The sequence below is a fragment of the Channa argus genome, chromosome 1, assembly GCF_033026475.1.
Source record: "Channa argus isolate prfri chromosome 1, Channa argus male v1.0, whole genome shotgun sequence".
NCBI classification, from domain to species: domain Eukaryota; kingdom Metazoa; phylum Chordata; class Actinopteri; order Anabantiformes; family Channidae; genus Channa; species Channa argus.
This window is the reverse complement of record NC_090197.1, coordinates 50,020,044-50,041,865: the sequence shown is the minus strand read 5'-3', so window position 1 is coordinate 50,041,865 and position 21,822 is coordinate 50,020,044. Positions and strand designations below refer to the sequence as shown.

Sequence of the window (21,822 nt, the reverse complement as noted above, 5' to 3'; positions counted from 1 at the left end):
GCTTCTTTCATCTGGAGCAGAGTTTGCTCTTTCAGAAGGGTGTACGGACTGTGTCTGTGTGTTTGTTGATGCACCTTTCAGTTCTGTTTTAACCAGAAATAGCATTGATCAACACTAAAGAATAAGCCAAAAAAAAAAAAAAAAAAAGCTTTCCATGAATATTGTCCAGACTTTGTTAAAAACACAGACACAAACACATTTTCCACTTTCAGACAGTATAAATTTGACTGGCAGGCTACAGCTCATGTATGACAAAAAAGGCTAAATGAGCATAAATAGCTTGGATAAAAGTTATTAATGCTTCAGGAATGAAGCAAGGAATGGTGAAGTCAATAAACAGGATCAAATATTAAAAATAAATAAATAAATAAATGACCCAGCCTCTGGTTCACCTGAAATGAGACTGTGGACACTTTAAGATCGAACACGCTCCGTGCAGCTCTACAATGAAATACAATTCTAACGTAATAGTGGTGGACAACACCCACGAATCAATCTTTGAGAAACACTGCAGATCATCATATTTATTTTTAACTTGTCCGGTCGGACAACTGCATGACGCATTCCACATGCTCGATAATAAGCGGGCAAGCGTTAATGTTGAGCCCCGGTGTTTGAAGATGTGTTCCTCGTGAAGGCATAGTGAGCTGCAGAAATACGTTTTACAGAGCTTTCTCCCACACTCTCCCACCCTTTATCAGTTGTAATGGGGTGTCAAGAAATATAAATAATGAATAAATCTTAATTCATAAATATAGTACATATAATATCATTATGAATCACAATGCAAAACAAATACTTCATATTCTTCTGTCCATCCAATACCAGATTAAGTGTTGTGGGGGTGTTGGAGCCGTCATTGGGTAAGAGATGGGCTACGACCCTGGACAGGTCACCAGCCCTATAACTCTCCCATTCACACATATGGGAAATTGAAATATCAATAATCATCATATCAAGCTTTCCTTGTCACAACCATTACCTTTGTGATTGCTGTAAACTATACTAGCTAACTGTACACTTGCACTGGCCTTGCGTGGACAAATGTAGAAGAGTTTCAGTTTCAAGTTAGGCGAATGCTACTGTATTAAAATACTAATGTCATGTGAGTAATTTGACTAAATAATGCATTTAAAAAGGAAACTTCACAAACTTTCAACTTGCTTTCTTTGGCTTTAGTTTATGGTGTATATGTATATTAATGGTTTTAAACTTTCCTGTGACTTCCCCATATTAAAATATTTCACTGCTCCTAGCTGAAAAGCTGCCCCAGATGACATCACCCAAAGGGTTTTTTTAAAATCATCAGGAGTTCAGATGATGTCAACTGGAGAAGCTCTGGAAAAGCTGCTTGCCCATGATTACAAACTTCGTAGTATGAGGGACAACATGACATAATCTGAACTTAAGGTTCCTCCAAGTGATGTCATGTAGAGGCATTTTTCAGCTAGAAGTAGAAAGATATTTTAATGTAGTAAAGAGGGTTTTATGGGATTCATTTACATGTCCTACTCAAACTAGATACAAAAGGAGCAAGTTCAAAATCAGCGAAGGTATCCTTTAGGCCAAGGGCTGTCATTACCTTTAGATCTAAGGCTGAGAGTAGGAGGACTAAATTATGCAGTAATTAACGCAGGCGTCAAGCTCCGACATTGAGGAGTAACACTCAAATCCCACCGATCTGCAGCTGGTCCTTTATTTGCATCTTGGGGAGGAAAATAACGGGAACATTCTGCATGCAGCCTCCCAAGTCACCAGCCACAAAACATACATTTACATGTATTATACAAAAAAATAAATAAATTACATACACATCTATGGTCATTATTACACATATAGCCTAATAAATGCATAACTGGAACTCGGAGCATGGCATGACACAAGCTATTTCAGAGGTGATGGAATGGCCGGAGCAAGTATCCATGCATTTGTGTGTTATTGCTCATGTATATATTGTTGATCTTAGCTTGCCTTAAATAAAAACCAGAGTGTCTCTTAGTCAAACCTCATTGTCATAGGGACAGAGTTTTCCACTGTGGCTTTGCAAACTGTTGAGAGAAACCTGATATGGCGCTGAGTGATGGGAAAGCCACTTTTGATATCGACTACTAATCAAATTCTGCTCTTTATTCATTGAAAATGAAGGTGACCTAATCAAGCCTATATTTACCAAAGAATAGCCACTAGGATTATCACCCAGGTGCTCTGACCAACAACATAATTGCAGAGAAGGAAATCTCCAAATCTCAAAGGCCAGAGGAAGAGCACAGTCATAAGCACAGTTAGTACCAGACCATGCTTAATGACTTGGCCAGACCAGCTAGTACTGTCAGACTGGAGCCATCGTGGAAAAAAAACAAAACAAACAATGGCCTTAACTGGGAAAAATTTACCCACCGACTATACGTGGACCAGAGACAATAAGAATTTCCATCAAAGGCTTGGGGTTAACAAACACCCGTTCTGCTGGGAATGTGTGGCTGAGTGTGTATGGGAAAAAGATAAAAGTGAGTGTAGAGGTCTCAGTGGGGGATAGAGGGAGTGAGAAGAGAGAGTCCCAGCTGGAGGGCCTTGTTTTTCTCTGGATTCATTAAGAACAGGAACACAGTAGAAGCAAAGATTTTAAAAAGAAAGGAGAGACTGACGAACACCTTCCCTGTTTCACATATGAACTCAATTCAGCCTCCAACATTGTCCAGAGTGTGGCGTTTTAGAGTCCACACGTGTGATAAACAATTTCCGTGCTCGATCAGAGCACACAGGAGACAATTTGATATAAAACTTAATCTGATGTGCTGCTTTGTTCATAGCACATCAGAGCAGTGCATCTAATAATAAAAGATAATATCACCCGACTTCAGTAATAGAAAGGTCATCAACAAACCCACTCGCTCGCTTTTAACCCTCTTAATAATTCGGCACAGAGCAGCATACTTCACGCACATCATACGGACTTTGCACTACGTGGGCTCGAAGCATAAAGTCCGGATAATGTTGGCAGCGTCACACTTGGACAATTGCGTTCTCCTAAAAAAGTCTTAAAATTTCAAAGTGAGCATAGGTTTATTGTTTTACACTTTAAGGGGGAGATAATTATGGTTGATTCATCATTGATGTTGATTTGTATAATGTGTATACAGATGGCTGACTGTTATGTGGTTGTCACAAGGAAAGACAACTCACATACAGGGCTATTAAGAGCAATGAGTCAATACACGCACACACACATAGGTGCTTCAAAACAGGAAACACAACAGTAGTACACTGATCCGGCAGCATGGACAGGGGTCAGCATACAGCTACGTATGCAGCAAGCTGTGATGGACTGTGTTTTGACACCTGTCAATCATGGCCTGCGTGATATTTATTCCCAGGGTGACCCCTGCTGAGTATGAATACGATTATGTATCAATATCAGTGTCATGGAAACCTCATCCTTTACCTCAATCGGAGGACCTCATAAATTGGTTATCCCCAATAATAGCACAATATACATTTTTTTTTTTGTCTTTATTTCAAAGCAATCAGGCGGTTTATACTACAGTGGCTGAAACAGACAAAACAGAAGCTATGAATAACTGTCACAGTCAAATGTTATTGTTCAACAAAAGGTCTGAAATTCTTTTGCAGATCTTAATTCTGGGTCTTGGCACAAACAGACCAGCAGTGGTCGCTGAGATTTTAACACAGCACAGGAGAATATAAAACCTCAATTCAGGATACACCTCCATGTATCACAATTTCATTTCAATTTCCCCAACTAAACCCTGCAGCTGTCTGTCAGAAGACTTGTCTTGGTTGAATGTGGAGCAGAACAGGGAGGACAGAATGTCTTCTGGTTATACATCTGTGACAGCACAGACACACTCACATCACAGCTCTTCTATTTTAAAAGTTTGGCTTCTGATGAGATAAAAAGAGGTATGATCACTTCTGTAACCATTCTGTTTGTGTGTCTCCCCAGCAAACACAGATGGTTATAGAAAACACAGCAGGCTGGAGAGAAAACCATGTGTTTGTGTGAGTGTGTGACTATAACAAACACAGTAAGAGGTTTGAAACTGACATCATTGTAACAGATCACATGTAAGTGAAGTGAATGTGGGAAATAGATAAAAACACACGTGGATCGAAAGGCTGCTGCCGCTGCTGAGTGCGCTCTTTAAAACACAAACGTTGGGTTTACAAGATAAAAGTGAGCCAAGTTCTTTTGATAAACAGTGCAGACACATGCTTAAATACTGCACATAAACTGCTTAAACATTCAGGTATAAATACCAACAGTTTAATGACATAGTGTTAAAAATGGAAAAAATTAACCCTTTCTGCAAACGGTACATGAGTATCTACTTCAATCATAGCTCTGGTTTTCATCTCGCCACATACGGAACATCGTAGTTGTAACAAATACGACATGGTCAGCCTCAGCGAAGGGGGTGACAATAAAAAAAAAAAGTGAGACATAAGCAAGAAACCGTGAAGTTTCCAACCACATTGAAACATGATAAGACAAGATATGACAAGGTCAAGATTCTTATCATTCACAACAGAAACCCTGCATATAAAATACCTATGTTAAAACCAATTACGGAGTATTTGGGGGGGGGTTGTTTGTTTTTTGGCTAGTTTCATAAAGCAAACCTGCTTGCTGACGGGAAAATGTAATGTGACACTGCAAAAGAATTCTATCAAATTAACACTAGAAAGATGGCAATATTTTAACTCAGCAGCGTATAAATATTATTGCATACAGGATGTTTACATGGCACATTGATCATAACCTTCACTTTCAATCTCCTATTTTTACCCAATGGTCTTATGACAGTAATACCAATGAACATATGGACTGAAAATGCAGTAAAATCACTCCAAACATGCCTCACATTCTCAAAACACAATACATGACTTAACAGGCAGGCATGTCTGGCCATGGAGGTACAGGTTGGGAAATCCATTGTGTTTTCTGATTTATTTATTTATTATTATTTCTTTGCCCAGCTGTGGGTCTGACATGTTTCCACTTAATCAGCCCTGAATGTTCATTGTGCTGATGGAATGATGTAAATGACTGTAAATGTCATAAATGGGTTAAAAGAATAAACTTTTAGTTAAATGTACTCACTTATGAAAGATGTTGTTGCTTGCTTAGAATATTCTGAATGTGATACTTAATAAGTACTATAAATATTTTCTCTTCTTCTCATTTTGGTTTAATGAGCCTTGTTAATTACTATAGCTAATGCAACGGTCACTGGAGGTAACTCATGTACTGAACAAGCTGTACAAACAGTCATGTAAACAGGAATGATTTAGGTTGGGGAGCTAGAGGAACTTTTTTCCTGCATAACCAGGTTTTGCATGTGCATGAAGAAAAGATGCAGAAAGGGAAAACAGCATTGTGAAAGGCTGAATAAGACCAGAGATCGTTACATGGAGCAAGGAGCTCCATTGGGTACGTCTGCCTGACTTATTTCACTAGTTTGTGCCATCACACAAAAACAAAGCAAAGAAGGAAAACAAAAAAAAAAGGGCCTGCAGTTATAATGTGTGAGTCATGCTTCCAAAATAAGTCTAAAGTATAAGGGAAATTAATTACTTATGTGCTGCATTCACAAACAGTTTGACCAGATTATTTAAGTATCTGTAAATTAATTCCATGGTTACCCAAGGAACCTGATTTCTCCAGGATATGAAAAAAAAAAAAAAAAAAAAACAGTCAAAGGGGGGATGGGTGGGGGACATACCTCTCTGGCTTTCCCATCCTGGATAATTATGGTTCTTGAATTGAACTCAAGCTTCCCTTGTGCAGCGCTGACACTCCCACCCTTATCAGAGTTCCTTATCTGGGTCCAATGGAGCCTGGCTACTCATTGTCTCGTTCTACTCACAAACACATTATCAAATCCTCCTGAGCCAGGTCAATGAACTCTGGCTTTGTTGGCCTACTGTAAAGTCCTGTGCCGTGTTGTAGATTGAGTTTACAACACGGCATAAGGTGAGTGTATATCTTTCTTTGCATTACCCTTGTGAGACCGCCATTATAATGTCTCCTGCCTGACTTAGAGAATGACTAATGCTTATTTTTGCTGGTAAAAATCAATATCTTAGGCTAATCTGGGAGCGCACTCTCTCTCCATATACAATGTAATCATATCCACACCTCTGCTGGTTTAGGCCTTTATGTATTCTTCAGCTCAGTTTTGGGGCAGACTGACCTGGCACAGCACCTGGGTGATAAACTCAGAAAAACAGGCCGATAAGCTCCACTCACAGAGAAGATACATGCAGACGGGAGGTACAACGTGGTAGTTGACTACCATGTGCCAGATGTTTATAACCGCTGCTTAAGGCACAAGAGAAGTAGCGTAAACATCTGCTCTGATTTTAACACTCTGTAACATCCTAATTTGGATAAAGGTTAGGAATGAATCACATGGAGCATCTACTGCCTGGCCTCAGTTGTGTCCCATTTTGGAGATGTGAACGACCAATTCAAAAGCTCAAAAAACAGGAAAATATCAGAGCCCAGGCTCCTTGGATGTGATTATCTTATGAATTATTGTCACATATAAAAATCTACACTTTATACTATTGAGCTATTTAAACTAATGAAAGCAGAGTCACACTAAATAATGAAACAAAACAATTTATGAGTTGTTCAAGGCTTGGGCAGCACAGTGGTGGTGGTGTGTATAATGTTGCTAATCCCCACCTCACACCCCGGCTGAACTTTTTTATCTGGGTATTCCAGTTTCCTCCCACAGTCCGAGGAAATGCACGTTAGGCTAATTGATGACTCTAAATTGCCCGAAGGCGTGAATGTGAGCGTGAATCATTGTCTGTCTGCGTGTTTCTCTCTGTGTTGACCCTGAGATGGACTAGCTGCTGTCCAGGGTGTAACCCACAGGGTGAGCCACTCAAAGCATTTTACTCTGCGGCATCAGATGTCTTTCCACTTCTATAATTTCCTTTTTCTCAAATTATTATACAAATAAAAACAAACAATATGCTAAACATGCACTTTTTTTTTAACTATGTGGCATTGTTTGATTTGATTGACAGTGACAGACTGCAACATTCACACCACAAATTATTCTAATATAGTTTTCCTACAAAAGGTGTTATTTTTATGTGAAACCACTTGCTATTGCCTTTTAATCTAACACACGAAGTGTGATACAAGGTATATTGCTCCAAATACTGAAAAACCAGCTATTTACCAACTATCTTAAATGATATGTTTTCTCAGTACTATTAAACATATATATATATATATATATATATATATATATATATATATATATATATATATATATATATATATATATATATATATATATATATATATATATATATATATATATAGAGAGAGAGAGAGAGAGAGAGAGAGAGAGAGAGAGAGAGAGACAGAGAATAATTTGTGGCAGTAACCAAATGAAATACAATACAAATACATGCGATATGCACATTTGCAATCAATATGTTTATTGCTACCATTGTAATTAGAGCACAACACCTAATCAATAAAAATGTATTCAAGGTTGAACAAAATTGCATATATCCTCTTAAGTTACTGATATGAATGAAAGAATAAGAGAATCAAACTGGGATGTATTTCTTTTTCGGATTTTCTGAAGCTACAGTATCACTCATTCCACTTTTGGTTTTACAAAGTGGAGAATCTTCCCTAATAAACAATATTTGAGTACTAACAGACACCAGACACCTTATAAACAACTAGCACCAGTGTGTGTGTGTGCAGTGCAGCCCAAGCTTAACAACCCTTATGTTGTTGGTAGCTTTTTCATATTTAGAGCTCAAACTGTGGCTCTAAAAACTCCATAAGGCAGAAATGTGCTGGTTGCAAACTACCCACCTCTCCCAGAAATTCCATAAGTCTCTCGCAGATTGACTGCATCTCCCTGACGCCCAGAAATAATAAACATCCCAGAAACTTCCTCTCTTCTTGTCATAAGTTGGCCTTTTACTTGCCTTTGTGTGTTGACTTTACACACACACACACACACACACACACACACACGGCTTCTTTTTTTTTTTTATTGTATTCTATTCTGTCTTTGTGTACATACTTAATATTTGTTGTTAGTCACATCTATGTGTATGCACTTGACACCAAGACAAATTCCTAGTAATGTTAAGTGTTCTTAACTGTCCCTGGCAATAAACAGTTTCTGATTCTGATTTTTTTTTAAAAAGTAGCATAATTAGTCCATCAGCGTGTTTTTTCTTTTTTTTGTTTGTTTGGTGTATAGCAGGGGTGCCCAATACGCTGATCGCAATCTACCGGTCGATCGCAAAAGTAGTGGAGGTAGATCGCATCGAATTAACAAAGTAGACGTCAGCCCATCATCCGTTCTCACTATGAAATTTGTCACTTGTTTGATGTACAGGGCAGCAAGTCTGACTTTTTCTGACACATGGGTCACCGGGGCTAAGTGCTGCAAATCTCTAGCAAGCTAGCGAGATGGCCTCCGGACTATGCATCCCTGGCTAATTCTATCCAGTGCAAGTCATCAGAGTAAGGGAATGACAAAAAAAAATTACAGAGTTGTATTGGGCAATATGGGTTCATGCAGTTATGCAAGCTACACCAACATATATTGTGCATATAAAGAATTCTCAATATATTCATAAATAAATAATGTTTTGTATTTTTACAGTAGGTAGATCATTTTGACTTGGTCATTTTATAAGCAGCTCACAAGCCAAAAAAGTGTGGGCACCCACAGTGTATAGGAACCACATATTTTACCCAATAGCATTTTTTTTAAAAAATGCCTAGATCAGTGCCTGCAACATTATTTTTTTTTGCATTGTATTGGATCAGGACATCTCTAGTGACTAATAACTAAAGCAATAGAATAAATGTAGTGAAGTAACCTTCACTTAAGTACTGTATTTGAGTAGTAAATGTAGTCAGTTACCTATTACCAATAGTATTATAAAAGAGTTGTTTACCACATTCATTATATGGTTGTATCTATGTGTATAACTAAAGACGTAAAGAGACTGTGCAATTTATTAAAATATTATAATCTGAATGTTATGATTATGAATGTTATGATTTATCAGAATTTTTAGATTCCATTTGCTCTGTTTCATATTATAGTACATCTAAATTAAAAACAGTTTAAAGAAATATGTTTAATTATTTACAATAAATGCTGAAAAATATATTTTAATAACATTATTCTCTATAACATTCTGAATTAAGAATAATACAAGAAATAGTCAGCAAATCAATAGATTATTAGCCCTAGCAGCCCTGTAATATACTGTTTTTCATATTTTGACTTTGATGTCAAGTGGCACCTTTTAGCTCTTTCCAACATGTCTTCATTTTGAAATTCTAATGCAATGTTATGACAGGATGGCAGAGGGCAGAGCAGGAGGAACACCAAAATAGCATCATCTGATCCTTCTTTCATAAACTTTTCCACTCCTGCAGCAACACACTGGATGTGACTTTTGGCAATGGAAGAAACACAAAAATCAAGCAGTCAGCTGAAGCATTTAGACACAGTCTCTGCTGCTGAGCTTCTCTTCATAAAACATTAAGACTGTGACAAAAAGTAAGGACTATCTGATCTTAAGCCATTTTGCCAGTGTTTGCTTTATTATTTCAGCCTCTTATCAACACAGCATCACGTCTGGGATCACACATTTGCACTATTATTGCCAACACTACAAATACAGGCTCTGAAAGATCAATTACATTTTTCAGTTAGGGAATTCAGGACCATCAACCATGTGGCTAAAAGCTTAAATATAGATTTCTGGATCTGCTGTTTTAAACGCATGGCTCCTTAACACTAATGAGACGCAGAGGAATAGTTTGGTAAGGACACACACTCACACAAACAATATAATAGTGAAGACAAAAAACTGGGAGCAGTGTTGGAGCCACTTCAAGGTTTAAGGACACAGTCAGGTATATTTTTCCTGCTCTGTTCTATTTTTGGTGGTGTAAATATGCCTGCTCAGTGGGGTCTGGGGCTGTGATAGCCTGAGCTAATGAGCTGTCAGTGGACAGGAGAGGAAGAAGCTGAGGTAGCAAGAGGGGGAGGACAGAGAGAAGGAAATTAGGGGGGGGGAAAAAAAGTTGGAAGACCAATCCTACAAGGAGTGTTGGGGGGTGGGGTGGGGGAGGGGGTTATCCATAGGGATCCATTGCCTCACCATATGGTCATTGTGGCTTGGCAAAAACAGAGGGGTTGTAATCAAATAAAAAAAACACAGCCAGAGACCAGTGTTTACTACAATGACAGCACTTAAGGAAAATGTAGGAACCATCAACAATATAATAAAGAGGAGTCTACCAACAAGGCCTTTAAAAAAAAGGTACGGCAGTTTACATCCTCAGCAATAAAACCTAGCTAGAAACTTGGCAACCATTTGTCACCTTTTAATCATTTGGTTTTCCACTGGAAATCCTCCAACAGTCATGATATGATCTCTCAATTAGTGTCAACATGCCAGATTCAGTCACCACCAGTGTTCACAGAATGGACAAGAACACTCAGATCGCACCTATAGTTTGTTTTTGCTGGACCAAACCACAGTGGAAAAGTTGACTTTTTTGTTTGGTTCATGTGGGTTCGCCCCGCACAACTGCAATCTAACTAGGCCTTGTAAAAATAATTTATAAAGACTTCTAAGCGGTAGAGGCTTCACAACCTAAATCAAGCATGATGGGCATATGTGTACAGGCTTGCCTGTAATGTATCATGTCATATGCTCAGTAGACCTTTAGGTGATAGCTTTGTATCCATGCATGAGAATTTTACCGAGTTCGGTTTTTTCAAGTTGGAATTCCAACATCCAAACTGTCCTTTTCACCAGTATTTATTATTGGTGCAACAATTTGGTGAATCTACTGAATTACAGATCACCCACTCTCCCATTGCTGCCAAGCGTCCAAAGCAACACTATATATCATCTATCATATTTTTATGAGATTTGGATGTGACACACGTTGTTCACCTGAATTCAAACTCTGTTTACCGTAACTTGTTACACTCATCTAAAATCTACTGGTTGTTCATCTTGGCTCATTGTATCCTTTTGTTACGATTTGCTAAGCTTGGTGTGGTGGTTTTCTAGTTAACTATGCCCATGAGAGCAGCTGACCAAAATCTCCTCCACGCAGTGTCTGTATACACTAGTTTCTCTCGTTTTATTCAACAATGCAGCCAATTCAGGGAGGCCCCTGTTTTTCAAGGACACTCATAAGTACTTGTCTTTTTGGGCAGATGTTCACTTGGGAATTCTTTCCAGATTGGACCCAGTTGCAGCAGTCTCTGATGAATACGCTCTATATCTTGTAGAGAATAACATTCCTATTCCAAGACAAATATAGACTGAGTTTCTAAGGAAAGATGTTTTTGTTTAGCTACTTTTAGTTCCCATTTACATTGCAAATCACAGATCACTCTTACTATGGAGGAAGAGCCAAATATAAACTCTTTTGTTATTTATGTTTATTAATTACTGCACATAAACATTTTAAAATATTAAACACCTTGGATGGACATACAGGATCAATTTTAGAGGATCCACAATTGAATTTCTGGAAAAACTGATCAGTAGAATGCCAGGCTGAAACTAGGTTTAACATCCAAATTCAATTTTTTCATTTATTTGTGTGTTGTTATTTACATCACTTAGTTTGAATAAATCTAACAAATGATACTAAAAATACAAAAACGTGTATGTGTTTTTAAACTTTTCCTTGCCAACATAGTCTAACAAAAGTGCTTAACAAGCAGAGTACCTGATTTAAACATCATGGGATTGAGAAATAACTAATCGAAAAACATGAATTGAAACCAGAAAGAACAGGGGGAAGGTTTTAGTTGACAAGTACACTACAACAACACTGTACCACTTGTTGTCTTACAGGTGCATTTGTATGGCTGCTTACAAAGCACTTTAAATCAAGTTAGCCTAAAAATGAGCAGCTGTGTTCGGACTGATGAGTCAATTTATTGCAACGGCAAAGTTATAAACAGACAATCCATCTCTGTGCTGGGGGGGGGGGGGGGGGCAGCATGTGAGACTAAATAAAATGCAAATAAGGGTTAATGCAAGATGGACGTTTCGAACACAAGAGAAACCAATGTTTGCCATCATAATTAGTTTCACCACAGATGGCTGAGAGGGCAAAGAATGGAAAGTGATTTGAGCTACAGGAGTAATGTTTGTCTTTTGCTTTAGATGTTCAAACAAAAACTGAGAATTGGAGAAAGAGAAAATTCAAATGAAATAAGGAGGCTAACCAGCTGAATAGCTGCTTTATGAGCAAGATATTGGTAACGGACGCTATGAGCGTATTGAACTATGAAATAAACTATTATTGAACTATGAAAAAAAAGACAAACCTGGACATTTAAAAATAAGACATTACATTCAAACAACAGCCATCTTTAGCAACTTTACTCACTGAGAGCTATTCTGGGAGCCATTCAAATGTTTTTCATCATTTTACATAAGAAAAAGAAACTTTAAATAGTTTATCTTTAAATAGAAAGTATACTTTTAGTTTCCACCTAAAATCTAAAAGTATCACTTTATTCTACATATTAATAACCAAGAAAAAACTAAGTGTGTGTAAGTTTTTATTAAATACATAAATATTAAGGGCACTTCCTGTTCCAGCACAGGCCAATTACATGCTAAGGCTGTGCAGTTTACGTCTGATCCAACTCTATTAGATAAATGCAGCAATAAACTGGTAACGTTAGAAGGGCTGGTTCATATTTTATCTTATAGGATAAGGGTCTTACTGTGCCCCCAGCACATCATCTTCACATTCACAACACCCCGAATAGTGGAAACCTTATTAATGGTAGTCTACAAAGACTTCATTCAAGTGGTATATGCATCACATGGGGTGTAAACACACTGCAGACAACAGCCTTATATATGACTTACACACCAACGGAAAGAGGGAAACATGCTCAAATGTGCATGTTGGCTCAGGCTGTTAGAAGTCTCGTGGAGAAAATAAATTCACAAGACACCCAAAGCCTGGTGCTTCTGAGAGGCAGGCTATTTATAGGCTTACTCTAGTGAGGGGAGACTGCTCTTCACTCATGTTTTGGATCAGTACTTCACAAAAAAAAAAAAAAGGAAAAAAAAAAAAGGGATTCTACTGACACAACATTACATAACACTGAAAGTGACACAAGTGTCTGAACTTGACACATTTAGCAGAAACACTTTGCACTTGCCATCATAAATCATGTTTTCGCTAGTAACCACAGGTAGGTGACCACAAACACTGGCAATATCCTTTGCACTAATATGACCTCTGTTTCTCTTTTTTTTTTTTTTTTTTTTTTTTTTAATAAACTCAAGAATTATTTGACTTGCTGTCACACACACACACACACACACACACACACACACACACAGGCATCACATCACGCTTAGTGTGCCAGATGAGAGCTCTGTGCAAAGGTAAACTGCTGGTGCAACCCTGATTACTTTCAGTTACTGGACGGACCATATAAAGTAACCTTTATGGTCACGGCAACACCATAGCTGTAGCAAGCAACATTATTTTAATCAGTGCCTATATCTTTACAGTAGCCATAAAATGTGGGTCACCACATGTCCTAATATAAATTAACCTCCACCACAGACAGCTAGCATGTGTCTATGGTTATGAGAGGCCCATGTGTTTCTGCGTGAGAGTATAGGAGCCCAGCCTCCCGCACGCAGGTTGACATACACACGAGTCGTGACCAGCTGAGATGTTATTTAGCGTAAACCCCCCCCCAAAACAATGGGGTTGGCTGTGTGAAAGAAGTAGCAGAGAGAGACAGTCAGACGAGCGGTGTTTTATCAATGGAGAAACTCACATCCTCGAACAGTGATCCAACGTTGGCTGTCACCAGCAGTATTCCTGTGCCCTGCGGTGCTGTCAGCCTCCCTGCCATAATTCTCTCTCGCAGGTGGGTCGTGGACTTGTACGGCGGACTTTACGGATAAGAGCAAGCAGCCGAAACAGAGGCTGGCGAATGTCTCACGAAACTGGTTAGAACTCTGGGAATTTGCGACTGAAGCCGGGGATGAGGCTGCTCGGCTGGAGCATATTTTTTTTTGTTTTTTCAGCGGTGGTCGTGCATGTAGCGTTACCAGGAGTTGCTGTGCAGTAGATGGTCCGTTGGCGGCGGCGGCGGCGGTTCGCGTGCTGCTTCTCGCGCTACTTTTTTACGTTCAGACCCATCCTAAAAAGTTTCCGCTCTAATCCACGACGAGTGCCCGACGGCTCTGGTTCATTTCAGCGACGAGGGTTCCCCTAGCTTTTGTGCAGCGTAAAAGTCTCCCTCCAACAGCAGGACTCTCTGCCAGGACCATTGCTTTCACCGTTTGGAGACGATAGGCTGGAGCCCTTCGCTGCTCTGACGTCACCGTGCCAATGGAAACATGGGGCTGTCTTAAAGGGCCAGCGCACCGTAAACACGGCAGCTATTCCCCCCTCACGTCACGGCGTCTATTATCGGACGCACCTGGGCTACCCTTTAGAAAACATTTTTTTTTTTTTTTTTTAATTTTCCCAACTGTGCCAGAAACGTTGATGTCGGTGTATACTGTATATTTGCTGTATGTGTATAAGAGTTGAAACACCGGTGGATTTGTTTTACTTCAGAGAGGGCAGAGATGAAGATTCCTTCACAGCCAATGAGGCAGTGGAATGAGTTCAGGCATGTCAGTCTAGTCACCAAGCACGAACCAGGTGTAATTAGGTTGTAACGCAAGTTTAGTGGAAGAGCTACTTCTGCTCATTGTTAGAGATTTTCCTTATTTGCATTTGCATTGCTGAACAATAAAAAATCTATTTGATACGGACCCAGTTTCTGAGATGGTGCCATGTGTTGTGTAGCATCCTTTTGAGATCATGGCTGTGATAAAAAGATATATATATATATATATATATATATATATATATATATATATATATATATATATATATATATATATACATACACAATCCCTCTTTATTCCCTGGATGTAACATATTATTTGTAAGCCATTTTTGCCTTGCAACTTAAGAATACTTCAAATGAACCCAAACTGAACGTGTTCTGTGTTGATCTATAGTGGGTAAAGCGGTACTAGAAACTCTAACACACTATAGAGTTATTTTGTTTCATTGCTGAAATGAAACAATGTTGTTCAGAGCTTACCTTATAACTCTGAACTACCAGAATGCTCCCTAAGGATATGCATGGTAAATGGCTGAGTTTAATAAAAGCTTGTCCGTAAGATGAAAACAACTAGATAGAGCAGTTCACTGACATAGAATGACAGATGTCTTTTCAACAGTATATATATCTAACTTGCCACAGTATGAAAACCTAAGATGTAAATAATGAAAAAAACATGGCTGAATGGTAATGTGCATGCCAGCTCTTTGTCATGCTGTCATTGCTGACTGGAAGAGTTAAATACTGTGGAGATATTGTTAGAATGGAATTAGTAACACCTGTGCTTCTTATACTATGACACATCTTTCCTAAATGTCTGATGTGCAAAGTGCCTATTGTGTAAACAGCCTGGAGTTATCGCCATTGCATTCATTATTGCAAAAAATAAAACCAAATTTCAAGTGAAGTCAAGTCAGCTTTATTTGGCATTTTCACATATGCATGAGTCATACAAATTGTGTTTCTGAGGGACTACAGTGCAGAGTAGAACACAGGCACACGTGGAGCTCACAGTAAATCTATAAATAGCCAATGGCCTAACTTATATAATAATACAACATGGTGGGATTTTTGTAAGAATTGATACGCAGTTCCATCGTTATATGCTCTGATTAGTCTCGACAAGACCTTCTCTCATAAATCTGTTAAACTGGGCTCAATCAGTAGCCAATGGTACGTACGTGTTAACATGTTGTGCTATAGTATTTTGACCAAAATTTCTCTTCCCCATTATGTGTGTGAAACTCAGACAGATTCTGCCAAATGTGGACATGCACTCTTTGAAATAACAAAGGGTTAGTTAGGATTTGGCAATAGGATGGGAAATATTCCCATTAGAGTGGAAACCAAATCCATATCTTGCATGACTGAATTTTGCCAAGGGTGCTCAGAGACACAAACAAGCTCATGTGTAATGGATTATTCAGAAAGACAACAGATATTGCGGCATCACAAAACCTGTTTGTTGACAACGCATTTCTCATTTGGCATTGTCTCAGCGGTTTACATACTTAAGGCTTTGAGCTGAGCAGGGAAAACAAAAGTAAGCTCATCTGATATATGACTGAAGAGTATTCAAGATCATAGGAGGCAGAAGTTAAGAAAACTCCATACTGTAAAATATGTGCAGAATTATTAATTAGCAGGCAAATGACACCACATTTTGGAAATTAAAATGATCAGTGACGTTACCTTCTGTGACCTTTTAGATCCTCAAACTTAACATCTGGCAGGAGCACAGCATGACACTTCAAGATCCTTCACAGACTGTCACGTTTTAATTACAAGCATGCTTTTCACACAGCATGATGTGATCTCCCCTGATGGTTTTGAGGGAGACTGGGGACCATAAATAGCGCCCTCCAGTTAAAGTTATTTCGAGGTCACCTCGGGGCAGGCTGCATAACATTCTGGATAAACGTGCAATGAGCTCCTGTTCCAATGAAAACAGATAAGGTAACAGATTTAGAGTGAAAGCCAACTTTACTGAGTAAATTAAATGAATGGTTAGTTCTCCATCAATGCTGCCTTTAATTTATTTTACGTGTACTGTATGTCCCCACATTCAGCGAGTGTCCAGCTGTGCAGAGATGACAGAAGTGAAGGCTGACAATCCTCAAGTGGCCAAAGGATGGCTCATGCCTCTATTAATTTAAACAGTCCTACAGTGTGTGTGTGTGTGTGTGTGTGTGTGTGTGTGTGTGTGTGTGTGTGTGTGTGTGTGTGGTTTGGAGAAGGGTACCACAGTCACGCCTCACTGAGAGTGTTTGAAGAGAGCTGAGAGATTATCGCCAAAACCAGAGTGGTCACAGCTGTGTCTGGCATGAGTGTGTGTGTGTGTGTGTGTGTGTGTGTGTGTGTGTGTGTGTGTGTGTGTGTGTGTGTGTGTGTGTGTGTGTGTGTGTGCCTGACTCTTATGTTGTGACTGTGTTTGCATACGTGTATATGTTTATTTATATGGTATCTCATCATGTTCTGAATGTGTGAACAGAATATGCCACAGAATGGATACTATAATCAGTCATTCAGACACATGTTAACAGTGTTGTTGCTGTGGTGTGTGTACTTTGGGTGCGTACACAGGTGTGTACAGAGGTTTACTTCGAAACAGATCGGACAGACGTTTCAATTGTTTTTTTGCCAAGCAGTATTATCACAGTACATGAAGTATATTAGAGTGATGTAAAGTGCATGGACCGTAGGCTGACTGACTAACGTTTATCATTAAGTTAACTTTATCTTGCTGTGTATGCTAACAGAATTTCAGGCTGGGTTCGGGTGACGGAGGTTAATAGTTTTGCTCAGGAGGAAGCCGAAAGGAGAATAAATACAGAAAAAGGACGAGGGGACGGAGAGACAGAGGATGAAGAAGATCATGGAGAAGTCTCTGTATGAGTTATGGCCACATTTTGGGAAATACCTAAGTAGCACAGTGAAGGTCGAGTCATGTCTTAAAATATTTGGCCATGAATGTTTGTTGACATTGCTAGACTTGCTATATCTGGTGAGTTCACTGCGCACATGTTAGCCAACTGGGACAGTGTGCTACTCAGGAGTAACGTTACCCTGAGCTTCTTTCTACACTTTCTGTAACTGGGCTGTTTGGATGTACTTGTAGGGAATGTACCTCAGCTCGCTGCACACTTTGTATTACTTTTGTTCGTTTGTACTTTTTTTACCTATGGACAGCAGAGCCAAGCTAGTTTCAACTTGCTTTCTTTCTTATTACTAAGCTAAGCTAAGCTAATTTCCCGGCTCTGCAGCTTTGGAGTTATAACACAGAAATGAGTGTGATCGTTGGTCCCCCCTATAACAACAAGGCAAATATGTGTGTTTTCCCAATCTATGACGTCAAAACTACATTTCGGATAAACCATCAAGCCCAGCCAACTGTATCCCAGCTGTCGTGTTTCTCTGTAGGACACCGTTCTTCCTGCTAATCGAGCAGCTTGAATGGAAATCAAGTGGAAATGGACTGAAAATAAAAGGATGGGCATAAAATGTATATGGGGATCGGTTTGCACACACATAACAACTCAGGTAACGTGTTCTGTGAGGGTCAGTAAATACTACACCGCTAGAGCCAGGCAGGATATCCCACAGCGGGAAAGCAAGGAGGGGGCAATGAAATTGTTTGTGTGTGTGTGTGTGTGTGTGTGCCTTGCTGATAAAGAAGTTCTACACACAGGCCAGGAGCCCCTCCTTCTGCACACTGGGTAATGGAAAAAATTATGTTGGAATTCCTGACTGCAAGCAAGTATGTGCACTTTGACCCCCATCTCTCTGCTGCTTAAATTTGCTTTTCTAAAAATAGACAAACCTGGAAATAATCATGCTTTCTCATGTCTCCAAAGGACTCGGGATTCAGCAATGAAAGGATGTATTAAGGCTCGCTTGACGTGAAATTGGTTTCTCCAGTTAAACTCAGGGAATTGATCATGTGGATGAAAATGTGATGTATGTATCCGAAGGCAGCCCGATTTGTTAACATGGGAATTTACCATGAGAAAAGTGTTTCAATAGTGCAACGGAGTTCTGTGAGCACTGTTGTGCTTTAAAGATAGTTGAAAGCATGTGTGGATTAAATTTCACCTGCGACGACACAATTGATGTCTTTCTGACATATTTCCATATCATTAAAAATTGTTTCCCTACAGTAATTTCAGATTGCTTGAACATATATTTTACATAATTTAGTGAATTATTATTTTTATTACCTGAAGCTGCTGTTTATTTACAGACAACGTATAACATACACATGTACAAACCCAATTTCCTGAAAAGTCTTTTTATTTTTGATTGGACCCCAAATCAAATGTTGCAACTGAGTAAATGTTTATCGCATCATCAGTGGTACATATCATTAAAACATTCAAATAATTCAGATAAATCTATGTGTGCAAGAAACAAGGCCCAAAACTAATACTAAATGCCTGTGATGTTCAGGCCCTCAGAGAGTACTTCATTAAAAACAGACACGATGATGTAGTGGAAAGCGCTGCATGGGCTCAGCAACACCTCTGAATAACCATTGTCAGTGAGTGCAGTTTATTGCTGCATCTACAAATGTAAATTCAAAGTCTACCATGCAGTCCAGTCCTGTGACTCACTGAAAATATTTGCTAAGTCCAAAGCAAAAAAAACAAACACAAAATTGGCCCTGATCTCTTCAGTAGATTAACCATTAAATCAGTTCCCAAATGCTTACAAAGTATTTTTCAAAGAGAAACGAGGAGAAACGAGCATATAAACAAATTCCCGCTTCACCATTTTGCTGTTTTCTTTGCAAATCATTTTACTGTCTTTTTATTTACATTGTATGAGCCAACCAGGGTTTCCTTTTTTGTTTATGTTGGGTATTTTAAGATTAATTATATTAAGAACTATTCATTATTGGTGTACTGATGATGTCATAAGTGAACTCATATGACTTTGATGTTGCCTTAATAGTTTGCTTTGTAGTTTACCTTTTATGTTTTTCACTGTTGTCAGGGAAACAATACATAACAGTTCCGGTACAAGAGAGTTCAGTTCAGCTCAGCAATTGAAAGGGACAAACATGGACTATGAGAGAGGCAGTGACTGGAGCAAAGGAACTGACTACAAGATAGTGGGGACCGCAACAAAGTAGGTAGTGAATGGTTCACTATGTAGCTACGGAGGCACACGGTTTCTTACCGTGTTCTGATGATACTTTGAGAAACGTGGTCTGTGGCTTGGAAAAACTTGTTTGACGGAAGTGATTCGTGAATGTGTTTGTGAAATTACTGTTCGTAAACATGTGTTGTAGAATTAGTTGAGAAATGAGGAATACAATTAATGTTCAATGTTCGTCATACAACGATCTCAGGAGTTAACCATTGTTGGACCATCAGATACAAGTAGGCTCATTATTCGCTGAATAATATTCAGCGTTATATATTCAGGTTTTGTCCTTTTTGCCCTGAAGAACATACCTTTGAACACTGTAAAAAAAACTCCATAATTCTTCTCACAAGAGCCAAGGCATACAAGTATGCTTCAGGTGTTTGAAACCAGGACATATGAGTAAGCGCTGTCAGGAGGAAGTAAACTGCCAGATCTACTTAGCTGCACATAAAGGTCAAGGAAAACACACTTGTTAAGGAGAGGCAGTCTGTGGATGGTGATTAACAGGCAGTGATCAGCGGATTTGTGAACAGCAGACGTATTCAACATATAACGTATACCGGGCCTGGGAACACTGAGGGCATTCTTGCCATAGTTCCTGTCCAAGTGAAGGCAAAAAAAGGGCAACAAAGTACTTACTTCGTAGGCATTTTTGGAACCTGGCGGCACAGGTTCGTTTTGCAAAGATAAACTTCTTGATGAGCTGAATCTACATGAGAAAAGGGTTCACCTTCTCCTTCCAACTATAGGGGGAAACAAAGTCCTGACTAGTAACATGGTAACAGAGTTGGAAGTGAGCCACCTGGAATCAAACAACTTCATAGGGCTAAATTAGGTTTTTTCACAAAAGGATAGTCTGGTGAGTAAAGACAACATACCACAACAAGAAGATGTAGCAAAGTGGCTGCATCTTAAAGGCCTACTCAGATTCTTGCGCTGACAGTAGTCATCCGTTGGCAGGATACAGGATGGAGGTGCATCTGTTTGGAACCACTTCATCGTCTAGTGCTAGCTAGCTATGCTCTCAGGTGACGCGCAGAAGGCAACACACATCTGTTTGATGCATGCACACTAAATACGGTGCTGCAAAATTTTTATGTAGATGACTAAAATCGGTTGAGACTGTTGAAAAAGACTCTCTTTACCACAGTTTGAAGACTGTATGTCAGATGAGTGGCTTCAGTGTAACTCAGGAACAATCGAATGGTGTTAGCAGCCATTCCAGTGGAGGAGAAGGCGGTAGAAATAATGGACCTAGATCTGGATCAAAAATGCACTTCAAATAGAAAAGGTATTGGGCGTGCAATGGTGCATTGAGTCAGATCAATTCAAGTTCAGAGTCACACCAGAAGAGGGATTCTATCTATGCTAATCTAATACTTGCACCTGTGAATTTATATGCCAGGAAAATTATGCAAGAGCTTGGCAGGACGGATCCGATTGGGATGGGATGAGATCGTGTCATTTTGCAGCTGCTGGTGAGGATGGATATGGGACAGTAATATACTGAGTCCAGCAAAACAGCAGTAATCAAGTTCACAGCGCCTTTGTGTTGGGAACTGCAAGAGTTGCCCCCTTAAAGCACGGACACACTCCTCAGATTGAAAGATAGACTTCTAACTTCTTCCAGAAAGAAAGGAGCTATTAGAAAATATCCTCCAAGATATTCAGCTTCCAAGAAAAACTCTTAACTGCAAAACAAGAAAGAACTCAACCATGGACACCTCCAGGAATTTTCCAGAAAGATGTTCTTTAAACCTGCCATAGATAGAGACAAGTCTAGTGTATGGCAGAACTCTTTTGGAAACGTTGGGTTAAGGAATATCTGGCTGAGCTCCAAAGGTGGCAAAAATGGCTACATGCAAACCGCAATTTTGTTCCTGGGGACATTGTGCTGATTGTTGAGTCAAAATCATCCACAAAATAAAGGATGAACGAG

General features: G+C 39.2%; 1 protein-coding gene across 4 annotated transcripts in view; it reads right to left on the bottom strand.

The window, feature by feature from the left end:
- The window catches only part of inpp5a (inositol polyphosphate-5-phosphatase A), a 135,192-nt gene extending 120,774 nt beyond the window's left edge, over positions 1 to 14,418 (bottom strand). For 2 of the 4 annotated variants that reach the window (XM_067474037.1, XM_067474074.1), the window contains exon 1: positions 13,887 to 14,417. In XM_067474037.1, coding sequence (XP_067330138.1) covers positions 13,887 to 13,964 — 78 coding nt within the window. In that variant the 5' untranslated portion in view covers positions 13,965 to 14,417. Of the gene's footprint in view, positions 1 to 13,886 lie in introns of all 4 variants that reach the window. The other 2 variants (XM_067474065.1, XM_067474046.1) reach the window with 2 other exon arrangements.
- Positions 14,419 to 21,822: the final 7,404 nt, after the last annotated feature.